General features: G+C 35.5%; 1 protein-coding gene across 4 annotated transcripts in view; it reads right to left on the bottom strand.

Annotated features, from left to right (window-relative positions):
* CNTN5 (contactin 5) overlaps positions 1 to 19,030 on the bottom strand; it is a 611,453-nt gene that overhangs the window by 181,373 nt on the left and 411,050 nt on the right. For all 4 annotated transcript variants that reach the window (XM_063148896.1, XM_063148898.1, XM_063148895.1 and 1 more), the window contains one exon: positions 1,992 to 2,087. In XM_063148896.1, coding sequence (XP_063004966.1) covers positions 1,992 to 2,087 — 96 coding nt within the window. The remainder of the gene's footprint in view (positions 1 to 1,991; positions 2,088 to 19,030) is intronic.

Here is a 19,030-nt window from a genome sequence, read left to right as displayed (position 1 = left end):
TTTCTGTCTACATCTTTTCCTTCTCAGTTTACTTATCACTATCAAGCCTTAACATCATGTACTCAATTTCATCATATAGACTGCAGTGTCAAACTCAGAAGGAGATTGTAGAGGCAACCACAAGAGAATTTGCTCAGAAGAGAGAAAAGCAGAGATATGGCATTGATAACTGTAATACAGTTATAACAATCCTTGCAGTATAAATAGATACTGAACACATTTCTCTAACAGAAACTCAGAGAAGACTTTATTTTCTGCAGATTTTCCATCTGCAATGTTGCTTTTCTTCAGGCCTAAAATTTGGAGTAGAAAAATCCCCTCAGTACAGACCTCATTTCCCAGAGAAGAAAAGGATAGGCTATACCACTATATCTGCTATATATATCACAGAATCACAGAATCACAGAATTTCAAGACTGGAAGAGACCTATAAGATCATCTAGTCCAGCCGATGTTCTAACTGTTCAACTAGATCATGGCAGCAAGTGCCACATCCAGTCTTTTTTTAAATTCTTCAAGGGATGATGCCTCCACCACCTCACTGGGTAAATGATTCCAGTTTCTGACCACTCTTTCTGTGAAGTATTTTCTTCTTACTTCTAACTTACATCTACCTTGACGCAACTTGAGACTGTGTCCTCTTGTTCTATCCGTTGTCGCCCGGAGAAAGAGGCCGACCCCCAGCTCACTACAGCCACCCTTCAGGAAGTTGTAGAGAGTGATGAGGTCACCCCTTAGTCTCCTTTTCTCCAGGCTGAACAACCCCAGCTCCCTCAGTCGCTCTTCATATGGCTTGTGTTCCAAGCCCTTTATTAGTTTCGTTGCTCTCCTCTGGACACGCTCAAGTAACTCAACGTCCCTCCTAAAGTGAGGGGCCCAGAACTGGATGCAGTACTCTAAGTGAGGCCTCACCAGTGCCGAGTACAGGGGAAGAATGACCTCTCTGCTCCTGCTGGCCACTCCATTTCTGATACTGGCCAGGATGGCATTGGCCCTCTTGGCTACCTGGGCACACTGCTGGCTCATATTCAATCGACTGTCAACCAGCACCCCCAGGTCCCTTTCCACCTGGGCACTATCCAGCCACTCCATCCCCAGCTTGTATCGGTACAGGGGATTATTATGGCCGAAGTGCAATACTCGGCACTTGGACTTATTGAAGCTCATCCCGTTTGATTCTGTCCATATGTCCAGCCTTTCCAAGTCTCTCTGAAGAATCCTACACCCCTCTGATTGATCTACACTCATTCCCAATTTGGTATCGTCAGCAAAACTACTAATAAAAGACTCTAAGCCCTCATCCATATCATCAATAAAAATATTGAACAAAATATCTGCCAAAAACCAAGTTATTCTGTCTAGCATGGTGTCTCCAGGTGTTGTATGGCATGGAAATATAAGCATGTACCCAGCTGTCTACAGGTTTTTGCAGGAGCGTCAATTTGAAAAGCAAAAAAGTAACCTCTCTGGAATTCCTATGTTTTCATTTGGGAATCCACAGGCATTTCATAGAATTTATGGTAATTCTGACTTTTAGCAATGATGCAGTTTTATGAAACTAAGTTATACAGGAAAGGAAGTAACTAAATCATGTCTCTACTACTGAAAAGGAGATAAAATTTGTATTCAACAAAAGTACCATGACATAGGAATTTGGAGCAATTTCTGAAGGCTTCTAAACACTATAAGCAATCTTTTGTGACCTCAAGGCAGCCATATTCACTGCTGATGGCATGGAGATTATTGTAACATTCAAGTTCTGTACTAGGAATTAGACAATCTTCTAGCAGAAACTTTGCTGCTATTCACTGGCATTTGCAATATGTGAGCCTAAATTAGTCCTTTGGTACTCCAAAAACTGTCAGAAGGATGGCGGATATCTCATCTTTGAAGTTCCACAATCAAATACATACTGTATCTAAACTCCTGGGCACCCAATAATGAGGAAACTGTAAAGGAGGAGCATGAATACAGGCTGCAGCCTACTGTACCTGGAGAATGAAGTGGAGGGGAGCACATCAGAACAACTCCTTGGCCTTCACGTACAGATACAGCACTTCTTGTCCGACCGCTAAAATTCCCCAGATCTATCAAAAGAACAGAACATTTTGGTTACATACCAAAGATTTTAAATTTTTTGGCTGCCGTAATTTTCATTTTATTTCTTCTTTTAAAGTTGGTTGTTCCTTTTTTCATACCTTGATCTATAATAGGAGAGCCTGAAAAATAAATCTATTTCCCTTACAAAAATTCCATGTTACATCAGCACTTTATTCCGTTTTTAGTGCACTTGCATACAGTATGAAAAGAAAAAGCAGCAGACTACATACACACACACACACACACACACATATATATATATATATATATATTCCATTTACAAATACATATGATAGTGCTTTTATTTCCTTTTACTATATCCTGCTTGATTTTCTCCCTTGGTAGAAGGGATTCATACACAGTGAAATGGAAGAAATACAACTGGAGGGAATACTTCAACTAACATCCAGACTGATGATGTTGCAGACCCCACTTGGACATTGCACACAGGACATGGTGATGACAGAAAGGAAAATCATCACATTGGTTCTAAAACTATAGAACATTGCTACTCTATAGCACATTTACTCTTTCAAATAATTTTCTTCTGATTTCTCTGATGCTATAAGTCCAAACCAGTATGAGTAAACATGTTTTCCCTCCAAAAGTTTCCCTCCATCAGGGCAATAAGAAGCATTTCAGTATTGGAACAAAAATTTTGAATAAAGTTGCAGGGCACTGCTATGAACAGTTCATTGTGATTATTTAAAGCCTCTCAACAAGAAGATCCTATTATTCCATTTACCACACAGAACACTAAACATGGATTCATATTTGTTGTGATTAATAATGGTCTAGCGTTTATATCTGTAGTAAAGAGATATGAGAGTTCAGTTCTGCCATCAGACTGTTAATGTCTTCACCTATTCCTTAGAGCCAGTGATGGTGTTTAAAACCTCTGTTCTGTCAGGGGTTTTCTAGAGAATTTTCCATCTGATGGGGATCAAGGTGAAGAGAGCAGGAACAAGAGATCTTTGAAAAGGATACAAAAGCTTCAAGAAACATTAAAGGAGGATTTGGAAAAAAAAATGTTATTTTCCTATTAGTTGTAGCAACCTTTAAATATATTTTCTTCCATTTCCTGCTTTGAATGTGCATTGGGATGGAAAAATATACTTTTTTTTCACCAAATGAAAATCAAAAATATTCTTTCTTATTTTAAAATAAAAGTATTACATATGACTCAAGTTTCTATTTGTTCAAAACAATTATTTTCAAACTAAAGGAGGAGAGTATCAAAGAACTTTGAATTTCAGCTTTTTTGGCTATCTATTGGTTCTGAACTGAATTTCTTGTTAGCATATGACAGAAAAAGGATTAGCAGGTACAAAAGAAGGGATTTAGCTCTAAAACAAATAAATGTAGAGAAGCTTAAAAGGAAGGAAAGGCGAAGGATCATGCTTGCAGTTCCCAATAAGGAACACAATAAGGAAAAATCAAATTAATGGAAAATTTAATTACTTTCTTGTAAATCTCAGCCATTTCATATCTATCGACACTGGAAAAAAAAAGGCAGCTACAGAAAATTTGTACAAATACCTTTCATTTCACTTTAAAACTCTGAAGAGATAGATAATAAAAGAAACAGTGGACAGAACCCAGCTTTAGAGGTGAGAACTGTAACCTCTCAGCCTTTGGTTCACTATTCTTGGTGCAGTATAAACCTGTAACACGTGTGACATGTCAGAATGCCCCATGCAGAATGAGTCTGTCCTTCATCTTATGATGTCTATGGCTGACTGATTAGAAAATGCCTTCTCGTGCTCCATAGGTGTTCATCTTGTGCTCTGAAAGATTTATTTACTCATATCTCAGTGCTAGTGGCAAAGATGGTAACATACACTATGTTATTTTCAAAGCTTTTACTGAGGTTCAGCTACATAACTCCCATACTTTTTAATGTGAGAAACAGCACTGAACACTTTGAAAAAATGTATTTATGTGCCAGCCACCATGTCTAGTGTAACTTACTATTGACAATATCTATGCAAACCACACATTCAGATGGAGGGCATGTGGCAGGAGTAACCAAATTTCCTTCACTGCTGAGAAATTATTCAGTTAAAAACATTATATAGTGTCACTAGTGTACAACCTGTGAGACAGGAGTGGTCTCCACTGTAAAAGGGAAATAGTAAAAATATTCCAGAGCTACTGATGATGCCAGCCATTAAATCCAATGGGTTTGGTGTAGTACTTTCTGGATGTCAGATTTACACTGCAAGTGTATTTACATTAGCTCAGTGTAGTATTTGGTCTTTGAGAGAAGTTATGACCTCTGGAACACCATTTATATATCTGATCCAAAGGAGCTGCCAGGTAGTGCTGCTTTCTCCACAGTGACTATTCCCATTTTTTGGAAATGAGCTAAGGCATGGGTTTCTCTCAGCACATACACCTATGTATTGGTATGCATTGTGGAACAATGACACCACCACAAGACTATCAGTTTTAACATGACTCAGTAGAAAAGGAAACACTTCCACAGAAAGTGGAAGGAGTTAAAGAGAAGTAAATGAGGAAAACCTCAAGGCAGACAAAGCAACCAAAAACCTTTGAAGGTCTAAAAACAAAGTAAATATTTAAATAAAAGTGGGGAAGTTCTGCCATTGACAGAAGGACTTTTACAAAAGTTGGATCAGTTTTTAGTATTTAATGGCCTTCCAAGTCACCTTCACTGCAGTCTGCATTTTAGGTATGTGCAGGAGGGATCATTGATACATTCTGCTCATCAGCTTGCTGCAGCTAATGGGGGCAACAGGTTTTTGTGACCCAGTCAACAGTCAAGGGGTAACTGCTATGAAATTAGGATCAAATTAAAGATGAAAAACAGATCTTGTTTTTATTGTAGCCAATTATTGCTTGGTAACCTAGCATGGAAACTGTAAAAGTCTCGGTACTTCATTATCAGCGACTTAAACCAGTCAATTTAGCTTTAAAGTAGAAATTAGATTGGTGCAGAACAATGTCCTCTGCCAGCTCGGTTCTGTAGGTTTAAACTGTTTTATATGCAAATTTATTATGCAGTTTAAAATGGACATAATATGATATGTATTAAAATGTTTAAAGACATATCCTGAAGATACCCAGACAAGTATAAAGCAGGCAATATTCTTTCCAATAAGGTAAAAATAGCTCTACACAAGGAGGCATTCTTCTGTCAGGCCAAGGACAAACTTATTTATTGCGTTGTCACAAAGAGAGGGTAGCCTTCCTCTCCTTGGATTTGAAAGACAGGACTAAGAAATAGACCTTGAGCTGGAATTGTAGCTCCTTTTAAAAGGTAAGATTTACAGGGAAAAGAATTCCATCAAAACATGTTTTTCAAAATCCCATTATAACCTAAATCAAAAACATGGTTTGACTGTACACCCTAAACAATGGAAAATATAAATGTTCTGTTTAATAAGCCACAAGCTATAGAAGAATGAAGGGTGGGTACTGAAAAGATATAATGTGTGATTGTATAGGAAAGTTTTACACTGAATGAATAAACACAATACCCAGAATATCCAACAGTCCAAGAAAATTAATAGATTATTTTATGTTGACATACACTTTTTTGTAGGAATACCAGGTTAAGGAAATAGAGCTGTATTAGTAGGGTCACTCATTTGACCCAAGTGTAACTTTTAATAATGAAATTATTCATTAGAAAAAGTGTGAAAGGAAGTTTGGGAAAAAAGATTTTTACCATTACAGAAACATCATCTCACCAGTGATAATGGGAGAAGTATACATCTTGAACTTTCAAAAATCACATTACCGTATGAATTTTAGGTGATAAAATAAGAGTAACACTCAAACACTTTAGAATGTATCATGCTTTTTATCATTGCTGCTGTTATTATTTATTACCAGAAATGTTTTAATTCTTCATGGATCATCAGACTGACAAGATGTGAAAAAGGTTATTTTTCTTTCTCAGAGAAGTTACTGTGCAAAAACAGAAATAGAGAGAGCACAGGAAAACAATGAAGAAGTCCAACCCTGCATGACAACAGCCCTCTCTCAGTGTACATCTGCAGAGCCATTAGTGTTTTAAGGAAAGGGGGGTTGATGCACAGATTTTTTCAGGGAATGCTGACAAAAGGTGACAAGAAACTCAGGAGGATGTTTAAAGATTTCTCTCTGAAAGTGTGAAAAACAGAGAAAGGACACACAAGATACTGTACTTATATTTAAACTAGCATATTCAGAACCTTTCTCAGATATTACGAGATATTTTTTTCTCAGAAAAAAAATAAAGAAGGATCTTTGAATAATGGCACTCTGCAGATGTGTTCTTGCAAAAACAAAGCACTTTTTTATGTACGTGTATCAGCATGAAATTTAAGGCATATACTATTGATTCATTACCCCTGAACTAAATTTTCACAATGAAAGGCAGATGAATAGTCAAATACACAAACATTTTTCTGTCTTTAATGACATATTTCTATTTATATAATTTCTTATAAATTATAACAATTTAAAAATACCTGGTTCACTGTTTATTGCTCTTCATTTAGTTGTATGTCATGACTATGTCTAGCTGTTTTACCTTGTAAGTAGAAACATTTTTTGATGCTTTCTACATTTCCTATCACAGTGAAGTCATGAATCCACAAATGTGGCAAATACATTCTATCATAATACAATACATTAGAGAGATAATTAACTATCCTAGTGTCCCGGTTTTGTCTGAAGTAGAGTTAATTTTCTTCTTAGAAGCTGGTGCTGTGCTGTGTTTTGGATTTATGTGACTAATGTTGACAAAACGTTGATGTGATCATTGTTGCTGAGCAGTAATTACCCAAAGCCAAGGACTTTTCAGTTTCCCATGCTCTGCCAGTGAGGAGGGCACAAGAGGGCAGGGAGGCAGCATGGCCGGGGCAACTGGCCAGAGGGATATTCCGTAGCACAGAGCATCCAGCTCAGTGTATGAACTGGGGGGAGCTGGTCGGGAGGCACCGATCGCTGCTGGGGGACGGGCTGGGCATCAGTCAGGGGGTGGTGAATAACTGCACTGTGCATCTCTTGTCTCTCTTGGGTTTTGTTCTTTTCACTTTCTGTTTTCTCCTTTTTAATTACAATTTTAATTACTATTGTTAGCATTATAAGTATTATTTTTGTTGTTGCTATTATATTGTACTGTATTTCAGTTGTTAATATATATAACTATTCCCTAAATTGATTTATAGAATTGTGTATTAAATCTAGTACAATTATATTTCTTTTAAAATTCTTTCCCAAAATGGGTGGTTTCTATTTATTAATTATTATTATTAATTAAAAAAAACTTTAACTTTTTATGAGAAAAAAATAGACTAGCTCACTATTAACTATGCCATACTTTTTAAAAGAGAATACTACATTTCAATTAAAATATTTGCTACTTGTGATCCTACACAGATTTTTTATAAGTTATGAATTGATATGCACCTTCCATTGTTTTGTCTTGTCTTACTACTTATTTTTTTCTATAATCTAATCTTGCACAGAGAGATACCCCAGGAAGTTTGAGGAAATTCATAGTGTTGAAAAACTGTTCCTTTTGTTATGCCTAGTTTCAATAACATCAATTAATAAAATCAGTATCATCAATAAAGCTTAATTCTACCCCAAGCCTTGAGAAAAAAGGGAATTCGTAGGTACCAAAACCTCCCTGAACTTCAGTAGGATTTCTGCATTCATAAATCCTGAAGTTGCTTCCACTGGACCAAAGTGGATTAGAAGAAATATTGACATACAGAATAAAATAATAAGATTATGTTGAAAACTATAGAGTTACTGTATGATTCAACTTGGCATGTTAAGTTCACAATAATTAGGATGCTCGTGGTTACAGTTGCTGATGGTTATGACAAATTAGTTATAATCATTCTGTGTCTGTCAGGTTTCATCTCTTCCCTCATGAATTATTTCAGCGCGCTTCTCAGCTGTCTTTCATGGCTGTATAACACAATTTCCAGGAAAAACACAGAAACAAGTGGAAATGTTATAGTTAAGCATTTTTCATCCATTCTGTCATTTAGAAGAAACAACTAAACCCAAACAAATAAGCAACCAATCTTAAGCGACAAATGAAAAATTTTCAAATGCAGATTCCAACATTTAACCACAAAAGTAAAGTGGGACAATAAATATTACTGCTTGCAGAGCTTCTCAGCAAACAGATTTTTTCACTTGAGTAATATATGCAATATATTTTTTTAAACACATTGTTTTGCATAATGTTATCTGCGTCTTGAAAACCACACATTTCTATTTCCAACATTCTCCATAGACGTTCCTGACACTGAGTGGTATATTACTATTTATGCACTGTATAAATCCCGTGCACATGATTCTACCTTCTTTTTTTTTCCTTTCTTCTTATGAGTCTTCCTTCCCTTTTTGTTGATTTCTCCTTTAGTAACTTTTTTCCAATTAAGTTAATTACAAACATTCAAGGATATATTGCAAACAATCTTTCATTTTGTTGTGAGTTTCTTCAGCTGGATGTGACTTTTCCTTCTTTTAATTAGTAATCCCAACAGCCAGTTGGGATTTTGGAAGATTTACCACAGAATGACTATCATAGTACAGTTTCTTATCATATGATGTGATATGAAATGGACAGTGACTAATCTCCATAGAGTTTATTGGAAAATTCCTGTGTAGGTGTTATGGTCCACAGGAAGCTGTAACAGTAATACACAGAAAAAAAACCCCTTTTCCTACCCTCTAGGTGAACAAGTCATTAAAGATAACTTGTTCTGTATTTTATTGAGCTAATTTATAATAGAAATTGCACTAAAACATTTATTGTATGTATTTATTACTTTTAGTTCATGGATTCTAATCCTAAAATAATATAATGGTGGCAAAGGAAATTTGCTTTCCCAAGTTCAGAAGTGATGGCACTGAGCTCATCTAAATTAAAAACTTTACAACTTCCACAGTATCTGTATCTGAGACTATCTTGCTGGCATGATACAGACAAAGAATCTGCAGGAAATGAAAGAAAAGTCTGACCTCCCATGGTCCCTGTTATGAAGATAATATGTAAGATGTTTGATAGTGTTTCAGTCAATAGACTTTTTTTTTTTCTCCCCTGAATTCTTCATAATTTGTTTCAGAATGCCCTTATATGCATGAACTGAGATAAATATCTGAGAAGCACTGTTCGGGTTTAAGGTTTGGGGAGTGGCATGATTGTTCAGGTTTCAGTAATAGCTGGAGGCTTTTAGTCACCATTTCCATGAGACATGACATATCAAATTCTGACTCCACTCTAGACAGGTCATTTTGCTGCACTGACTTTTCAGCAGACTAATGTGTATAAATGCCTCCATACTTCACTTCTGCTTTATCATAAAGAAAAGAAGAAGGTCATAATCTCCCAGAAATTATTTATTTGATCTTCTATGAGAGTTGTAGTGCCCAGCATGACCTACAAGTCAATTGTGACAAGATAACGAAGTGCTTGGACACATCCAAGGAGTAAATCTGGAAGACCTTGGTCTTAGCTGAATAGCTCAACTGGAAATGAAGGCTGTGCAAACACAGAGAGTTGCCTAGGTAGCAGCTTCTTGTTACATATGATGCTAGGTAATGTTTTTGATAAAACAATTTGTATTGGAACATGTTATTCTGCTTAATATCAGGGTGGTATCACCCACTGAAAATCACAGTTTAGGATATGAGCATGTAATTTTACAAGTAAGAGTCATCAAAGATAAATAAATCATCATGAATCAGCTGAGCAACTATAAATTATCATCTACGTGCTTTGATTTTTTCAATCTGTAATGTGTACCACATTAATTAATTAATAGCCCTGTGAAGGTGGTCTGAGCATTCCTTTAATGATCTAATGTGTTGCAAATCAACGGCCCAATATTTATTCATTTTTATGATCAGAGAAGATAAACATTCTTAGAAGCTTTCATAATTTCATAAAGTATGGGATAAAACAGTTTCAAACGCTTTCTAAAAGGCATTTACTTCTTCCATCCCTCTCTTTCTATTCTAATGTTATTTCCTTATGTCACTTATTTTCTAATTCTGCGCATATTAGTGTCAGAGAGCTTGCATAAGATGAAGTGTCTCTCCTCTCCTCTCCTCTCCTCTCCTCTCCTCTCCTCTCCTCTCCTCTCCTCTCCTCTCCTCTCCTCTCCTCTCCTCTCCTCTCCTCTCCTCTCCTCTCCTCTCCTCTCCTCTCCTCTCCTCTCCTCTCCTCTCCTCTCCTCTCCTCTCCTCTCCTCTCCTCTCCTCTCCTCTCCTCTCCTCTCCTCTCCTCTCCTCTCCTCTCCTCTCCTCTCCTCTCCTCTCCTCTCCTCTCCTCTCCTCTCCTCTCCTCTCCTCTCCTCTTTTGAGGAGATATTCCTTTGAGTGTCCTCAAAGACGTAATCACAGTCTTTGCTTTAGGAATGTATATCAGGCAGCAATCTCTCAGCAGCTCATCTGAGCTTTTAACTCCTTTGCCATCTGTCACAATTACATATTATCACTCACAGATCAATAGAAATAAAACTAAAATATGTTTCCTGAACTATGTTGGTTAGGTGCTCCACAATACTGATTGATTTCTTTAAGCAATCTAATAATTGCATCTCTTCTTTTGCGTGCCCTTTCTAGAGCAATTGCTACCAAGTATGTCCCAGCTGTAAGGTTTTTTTTAATGACTTTCGATACAGAAACGAAATGCAAGCAAAGCTGTAAGGCTGCTGATTTTGAAGCTATGGGCAATTTGTTAGTATTTCTAATGCAGTGGGGAAGAACAGCAGGACAGCAGGACAGTTTCTCCTCTCATATGGACTGCTGACAATACAATGTTCAAGGGTATCAAATACTAGACCATGGTGTCTAATCCTGCAGCTATTCCTAACCATAGTAATGTACAATAATTTAAAAAAACAAACAAAAAACAAAACAAAACAAAAAAATCCTGGACAGATATTTCTGGAGAAGACAACTGACCTTGCAAACAGGACAGATCTGGGCATCCTACCAAGGAACCATACTTCCTCTTAATTAATAAAAATGAATTACACAGCATTTGTAAGACTTGATTGACCATAATCACAGTCCTATATTTAGACAAAGCTTTGCCATACACTGGTGCAGCACAGCTATTGTCTAGTGTGGGTAAAATCAACCACTGAGATGTTAAAAAAAAAGAAAAGAAAAAAAAGAAAAAAAATTTCAGGCTGGAGAAGATTTGGGCCCTGAATACATTAATTCTCTGTGGAATAGGAAAACTTCTGTCACAGTAATCAGACTGTAGTACTAGCCTAGTAGGAAGGTACCATAAAGGAGTTACAACGGGTATTCAGAGACAGTCAGACATTAAAGAAGATATGGAGGAACTTGTTGAAAGGGTCTAGCCATTTTAAATATATGATGTGCTTTTGGTAGAACAGAGAGAATACACCATGAGGAAAAGAATCCAAGGTTCTGTCTTGAATAGACAGTATACAGAAAGCAAAAATGCAATTCAGGAAAACAAAAGAGGCAATGTGTTGAAAAAATAGTATGGATTTTATACTGAAGTAGACCAAATAATTGGAGACTGCGAAATGAAGACTGTGAAGGGGAATCTCCAGATTTTAATATTATGAATTTATGTAAAGAATGAATTAGATTGTAATGAATATCAAAAAGAAAATCCAGGAAACAAAATCCAGGGATTAAGGAGTTACAGATCAACAGTTTTTGCAACAGTATTGGGAGATGATCATTGACTGGTTTACAGCAAATAGATCTGTAACCTCAGATGTGCTGAAAGGATTGTTTCTGAATGTGGTAATATATTTAAAAAGGACCTAATACAGCTAACAAAAAAGTAATAGGTGAAATTTTGCATATGTGCGTCTGAAATATTTCAGCGGTAAAATCTTACTCATACCTGTCAGCTTCTATATAAGTTAAAATTATATCTTATAAAAGTATTTTTTTTCCCCGCTCCAGTGAGAATGGTAGTTGTTTTCAGCAAAAAGTGCTGGGATTCTGCTGTCTGAAAATCAGGTCCTTTGAAAACTTTTCTGTCAGATAAGTATGGTGTGCTTTTCTGATGCCGTACATGTAAAAAGAGGTTGATAAATCTGAAAGACTTCAGAGAAAAGTTATGACATTAATTTCCATTACAGAAAACGTTTTATAGTGATAAATGATTAAACATAAAAAAACCCCAAACCTGACGGAGTTTAAGGAGAGAAAAAGAAAAAGAGTTTTCCATAATTTCTTTTTCTTAAAAAAAAATATCCTGGTTTCTGAATCAATCTCCTAGTTTAACTGATCCTACAAATAAGCTTCATGTGATTCTTAGAATTCCATCCTAGAAATGGTTCCCTCACACTCATTTGGTATAGTGATTTAAATATGTGCATAATATTTTCCATAGAGTGGAATATAATTTCTGATATAAATATCCATGCAAAAAAATTTTACATGAAAAGTGATAGTAAACTAAGACATACTCTTAAAAATATAAAAAAAAAAATAGAAATATGAAGGCTTTTCAGTGATGTGTGGGACATCACAGGAAAATGGTATCAGATTATTACAGCGTTACTACTTTAATAATGATTGATGAATTTTTTTTTTTTGAAGGAGTGACATGTAAGGAAATGGTACCTAAATACCTGGGGAGAATAGAATCCATACTATCAGTGAAATTTATTATCAACTATTTTGTTTAATTCATTGTAACCCACACTACTCTATGGATGTTTCACACTGTGAGAATAGGAATGGGATTTTTATCAGTGTAATTGTAAATAATTGACAAGAATAGTGGTAGTATACATCAATTTTATCCAAGTCAGTTACTACTAGATATTATACATTTCCAATTAACAATACAAGCATAGATTTTAGATTAAAATTAACTGTAATTCAGTTTGCTATGAGTAAAACTATCATGTTAGAATATTTAGACTTAGGGATTCAGATAGTCATATTATAAATATCTATGTTCTACCATATTTTAATAAAATGTAACAAATCTAAAATGAATACTATAGGGACTATATAGTGGTGACTAGTATTTGAGGAGGTACATGTGTGATTATACTTATAGGTAACAATTTGGTGTTACCAAACTTATATATATAAGGCTGAAAAAGACTTTATTTAAAGACTGACTTTTACATAAATTATTTTGAATGTAAAGAAATAAAATCTTAAATTGTTGTCCCTATTATTTTTATTGGAAGGAGTCATTTCCCTTCTAATATTTTACCACAAAAGCACAGTTGCTTTATAGCTATATCTGAGCCAGCTATCCTAGTCTTCCTTTCAAGGCAATGCAAAGAAATAGACACTTCAAAGGCCTGATTCATTTGACCTATTTTAGATGTCAACTTGACAGGAATGAATTGCAACCCAGTAGTGCAACAGATTAAATAGGAAATCAAAACAATTAGATCAGTTGCAGCTGCCTATGGTGTTGACAGTCTGACATTAAAGGAGAATGAATAAAGTGTATTTAGAGGCAATTTACTATTTCCTTGATCTTCAGATTGTTTTCTCAACATAATTATTTTGCCTACAGTGCCCCGATAAAACTAAGTAGAAGATGGTAAAGGATTCTTCTCATATATATATATATCAGAAAAGGAACAAAAGGCAAATATAATTTTTTTAAATGTGTTGGACCTTTGTAAGTAAACAGTTTCCTACTCTTATAAGTAAAATAGTGATCTAACCATTTTTTAAAGCTATATAGGAGATTAAGATATGAGCATGGTAGTTTTGAAATAATGTCTAAATAGAGGTAAATTCAGCCCTTAACCTCATAGTCTTTCTCATTGTGGCATTAATTGTATGCTAAGATACCTCTCCTGAGTAATAAAGATGATAGGTCTAAATTTAAAACAACTTCTGTATACGCATAATGTGTTTCATATTGTTATGCAGTGTAGAAAATCTAAATGTTACATGTTTTAAAGGATTTTACATTGATTTTTATACGAACTTTACAACGTGAGAAACTCCATCTTCTGACTACCTGTTTGGTGATTAATGTACATATAAAGGAAAACTTCCAGCTCGGTTTGCTGAGCCTGATTGATACCCAGAAAACCTAATTTACTGCACCTTGGGAAGACACTTACTAGAGAAAAGAGGATAAGAGAAGTAGCACCACCTTAATGCTGCAATAAATGTGCATCTTAAGATGACTCAGAGTTTTCATACAGCATTCACAAAATCAACCAGCATTTTCTACTTATTGCTTTTAGTTCCAGTGGAAGCAAAAGGCTTTCAAAATAAGGAAGATACATCGTTATAAATACTCTATGGCATTGACTTTATAAAGAGTGTAGGAAACTATCTCCCTCTCTTAGAAACACTTGTAATGTCAGAGAAGCAATGCCTTTGGATAGCTATTGATTTTAAGTAGACTGCAGAAAAGATGTTTCTTTATCGTGTAAACCTGCTCCTCATCCTCACAAATGCAGCTTGAGTATTTCTACCTGTTTAATCCTTCCTTTTAAATGCCAGCATTATTAAAACATTTCCAAGTTATTTGAATGCTTCATTCTCTTAAGTTAGGATTGAATAGGAACTTATTAGATGCATATGATGGGATGTATGTACAAAGGCTAAAAATGTTTTCTAATTAGAAGTGGAAGGATTGATTTATTTTTTTATCCTAACAATGATTTCTAATGTAAGTGCAGCTGATGGAAGAAACAAGCTAGTCTTAAATTCTCAAAGTATTTTCCATAGTCACACTCTATTAAATTACAATCCAATCAGTAGTTTTTTTGGCATACCCTAGAAAATTAAAATGCACTCATATATTTTAATATCAACAATCAAACTACACAAATAGCAGCTTGGTGCACATGACTATCATTAGTGAAAAGATATAATTTGTGTTTCATCATTTCACTCAATTATCTTATCTACTACCTGAGGTTGCACTGCATTATTGTTTAAGTTCCAAATATCTTGTTAGGCAGTTTTATATCTCTACTACTATGAATATACTCTCAATGCTGCTCTGTTGGAAAAAAATAGTTTCAATTCCCCAGTCTGCAATTCTATCTCTTCAAAATAATAGGTGAATGGGACTATGATATAATCATTATGATAAGGAATACCCAAACTGTTTAACAAATACCAAACACGTTTGTCAAGCAAAGCTGTAAACACTGATTTCTGTCCAACAGTCCTGGAATCCTCAGCGGGTCATAGGAGGTGTTGCAAAAATGTGTTGTTGGTCAATAAAAGCCTAGAGCTTTTATGAGGATTTGAACTAAACACTTGAAGCTGGAGATGCAATGTGAGCCATAACAACTTCTGAGAGACAGCACAAACCAATGTTCTGAAGTTTGAAAATAACAATTGTAAAAAAATGCACACACACAGAGTCCTGCCCAAATAGCAGACTCAAGAGGCCAAAGGCAAAATAATATAATAACGGAAATTAAAATACTATGGTGAAATCTCATAGAAGAACAGAACTGAGTTCTTTCAAAAATACGTTTATCTTGAAAAATATTAATTTTACTACAACATGAATAGGGTTAAGCCCTTCAACAAACTACACCCTTTTATGACTATTTTTTTCATTAGTTTGATAATACTTTTATTTATCCCTCACTTTATTTGGGTTCTTTGTTTTCTAGTTAATGGAATGGTTGTGTTCCTGGTCACTGGGATTACTGGAAAAATAAATGGAATCCCACTTTTATTTTCTTTATGGTTTTCCTGAAGTGTCATTTTGTCTTCTTCTATTACTGCAGTGAATTTCTCCAGAAGACTTGTGTTTTCCTGAAGCATTTTGTAGACAAACACAATGACTGGTCAGTCTTGTTAGATCTTATAGACACTGCCTTTCAGTAGAGCTGGCACAGATGCTCATGGCACAATGCCTGAAGAGAAGGCAAGTCAAATACTTTGGTGATGGAGGCAATAAAAATTCTGTTTACCTCCAGCAGACTGCTCAAAAGCTTTTTGATAAAATAGCTCCTGTACAGCCTTTTTCTTACATAATGTAAAATATAATTTCCAGAATCATTAACTTAAGTATTCTTTTATGAAATATAATTTTTAAAAAATTTAAACATTTGAATAGATTTTGGTAAAGGCAAGTAAGTGTCTATTGTTTAGCTAGCACCATCCTAAGCATTCACCTTAATGTATCTCAGGTTTAAAAGTCCCAGGGCAGGTTCACAGACTTTACCATGTCCTTGTTTTTTATGTTCTAGTGTAAATAAGAGAAGGCAAAATATGATTTATTCAAGGATATACATACTCATGCATTTGAGAATATATTCCAAGGTTGTTTCACACTGAGAGTCTACACTAGTCAATTATATCAATGACAAAAAAATGCATACAACTTTTGCAAGCATTCTGAAAAGCTTTCTGGTACCCTTCCAGTGCATTTGTGGTGAGCACACATATTTACTGTGGAATGATGACTTGTCATTCAGAAAACATAGAGCCAAACAACCTTTCAGAGGCTGTCATTTAGACTGATTCCAAAACCAGGTTCTTTTTCATTTGCTTGTGCAACATGAATTTTTTTACGTTGCATCTGATTCCAGAAGCTTTCATAAGACTTTTCCAAAAGTAAGTGTTCTACAAATCAATTCTAGCCTATATGGACTCAAATTGCTTAGCTGGACATAGAAGGTCAAGCTTAGTATGTCCTCTGATCTGAGAGAAAATTTTCAGGTGTAGCTGAGAAAAAATAATATAGAACATTTCTCTCAAGAAGGAAGAGCAGGACATCTGCGGTAAGCGGATTCATAATCTTGTGTTTAGCATACAAATACAAATTTGAAAAGCAATTTCACTACAGTGGACTAAAATAATTACCATTTACTCCCTACTCTATCTTACAGCAAAGAAATTTGTCTACACTTACATTACAATATGCAATGATTCCAAAAGGTATGCCTACTGGTCACAGCATAAAAACAGTATTAAAAGGGGGAAATTTGCAATTCTTTTGCAATTTTTAATGTAATTTAATGTAATAATTTCTGAAAGGACATGTTTTTATGCTTTTCTGTATGTTCTTTAATACCATAAATCCTGGGACATGAATCTGTAGTTTCATAAGGGAAGGATGGCAGGTGCAGGACATAGATCTATATTTTATGATTCAGATGATATGTAGAAATGATGGTCAGGTGCTAAGCAGGGAAGAACATGCTGTCCCTTGCGACAGACATCAAGGTAGGTTTGTCTGCATGAAGGTAGATGGGGAAAATCAGGGAGAACGTGGATGCTTTTTGCTTGAGACTGGATGTCCTTCAACATTTCCATTGGTAAGTATGTTTGCAGCAGATCACAGATGGAGAAACAGAGCTGCTTTCATCTTTTGTCCCTCTGTAAGGAATTGTGACCAATGGAGCCAGAGCTTTCATTGCAATTTGACCTTCAAATGCCACAGTGCCACAGGAGCAGATGACACAAGTCCCTCTGTGTAGAGGTCTCTTTCCTCTAACTTTTAAAATCTGTCTTTCATTTCTTTTCAGGGCACATGTAATCTCAGTATTTTAAAACTAAAGCTGATATTACTTGAGGATACTTTATGTCTTCTACCCCTTAACTATACATTCAGCCAAATTTTTAAAACGTGAAGAGACAGTTTGTCATTTAGATATTCTGTCATATCAGCAAGCTCAAAGGACTGGGGGGAAAAATATCTTACAGTACTAACTCTTTATTTTGACTTTCTCCCTTAAACAAACATCAGTTGCTGAAACTCCTAAACTAACAGAAGCTCCTCTCCCAACAATAAGTTAAAAAATCTGAAGCTAGGTGATTAATGTTCTATTTGATGTTATTCTTACAGTGGAGGACTCAAGCCACCCTTAAATGTATTTTCTATATTTAATTCAATACACAGAAGTGCTGCTTTCTTTATTCCAGCTTCTCTGTGTAATCCAAATTGGTGTCAAAGTGCTTTCTGCCTATCTTGCAGAAAATGAAAATTCATGTCTTTGTTTGTCTTCTGAATAAACTGAAAATATTGCACTTCACAGCTCTACCCTGAAGTATATTTCACTCAAATTTAACAATGCAGCTGTGATGCTTCCTGCAATACCACAGACACATTTATTTAGCAGAAGGAAGGATACACGGAATATGGAAGTCAGAAAAATCAAAGGATGAGAGAATAATTCAGAGTGGAGTGGGCTCAGAAGATCCCTGATCATATTCCCAGTTTAAGTAAGGTCATCCCAAATGTTAGACCAGGTTGCTTGGAACTTCATGTAGTTGGGTCTTGAAAATCTCTGAGGACAGATACTGCACAAACTCTCTGGGGAACCTGTGCTACTGCATAGCTGTCCTCATAGAGAAAATGTTTCTTCTTATGATTTTCACTCCAGTTTTTGCCTATTGTCTCTTTTCTTTCTGGTAATCTCCACTTTGGAAAGTGTTGTGAACATCCCAGTAGGCACTGGGGAAATACTGCTAGGTCCCATCTCTGCTCCAGGATGAACAAACCCAGTTCCCCAATGTTCTTGTCAGGTGGCAAGAGCTCCAACCCTGATGACTTGGTGGATTCTCCTGAATTCTCCTGAGCTTCCTAATGTCTTTACTGGTGGGCCTGAAACTGGACAAAAATATCAATTTGTCCTTTCATGGAATAAATAGATCTCACGGTTATCTGCTAAGTATCCAAGCCCTTAATTTGAATCTCTTAAACATTGCCATATTACCATATAACTAATTATATTTAAAGAGCCTTTAAAATGTTTTGAAATTATTATTGAAATAATGAATAAGAAGTAATTCCTTGCCTCAATGTTTAAAAAAAAGACTGCAATTTAGGTACTGTGACACAGTCAGTCAGAATCTCTTAATGTTAAAAGCATGAACCTCTCTAACTTGGGTCAACACACCTTGGCAACAAATTTCATTTTATCAGACACGTTATGTAATCTAATCACTGTGTGGCCCCTGTTAGAGGCAGGAAGACACTATCTTTGTA

This window comes from Melospiza melodia, chromosome 2, assembly GCF_035770615.1.
Source record: "Melospiza melodia melodia isolate bMelMel2 chromosome 2, bMelMel2.pri, whole genome shotgun sequence".
Lineage (NCBI taxonomy): Eukaryota > Metazoa > Chordata > Aves > Passeriformes > Passerellidae > Melospiza > Melospiza melodia.
Note: the sequence above shows the minus strand (reverse complement) of the source record. Positions and strands in the feature narration are given on the sequence as shown.